The following is a 230-nucleotide window of genomic DNA, read 5'->3' on the forward strand; positions in this document are numbered from 1 at the left end:
CCGGGAGCCGTTGCCCAGCCTGGAGGCCGTCTATCTCATCACCCCCTCCGAGAAGGTGAGAACCTGGGGTGCAGGGGTGTGGCCCTTGGCTGGGGGGAGATGAGGGGATGCCCACACTGGGCTGGGAAGCTGTGCCCATGGAAAAGCATCTTGGCTCCAGTGGAGTGGAGCAGGGGCACAGAGGGAGGGAGGATGTCATCCTGGGTGACGCTGGTGCCACCCTGCCAAGT

General features: G+C 64.8%; 1 protein-coding gene across 1 annotated transcript in view; it reads left to right on the top strand.

Annotated features, from left to right (window-relative positions):
• Nucleotides 1–4: 4 nt before the first annotated feature.
• LOC104463806 (syntaxin-binding protein 1-like) overlaps nt 5–230 on the top strand; it is a gene marked incomplete at both ends in the record, with an annotated part of 7,159 nt that continues 6,933 nt past the window's right edge. Inside the window, 1 exon segment of the mRNA XM_010076278.1 lies at nt 5–55. Within this exon segment, the coding sequence (XP_010074580.1) occupies nt 5–55 (51 nt within the window).

Source organism: Pterocles gutturalis, unplaced genomic scaffold, assembly GCF_000699245.1.
Source record: "Pterocles gutturalis isolate BGI_N339 unplaced genomic scaffold, ASM69924v1 scaffold20553, whole genome shotgun sequence".
In the NCBI taxonomy this organism is placed as follows: domain Eukaryota; kingdom Metazoa; phylum Chordata; class Aves; order Pterocliformes; family Pteroclidae; genus Pterocles; species Pterocles gutturalis.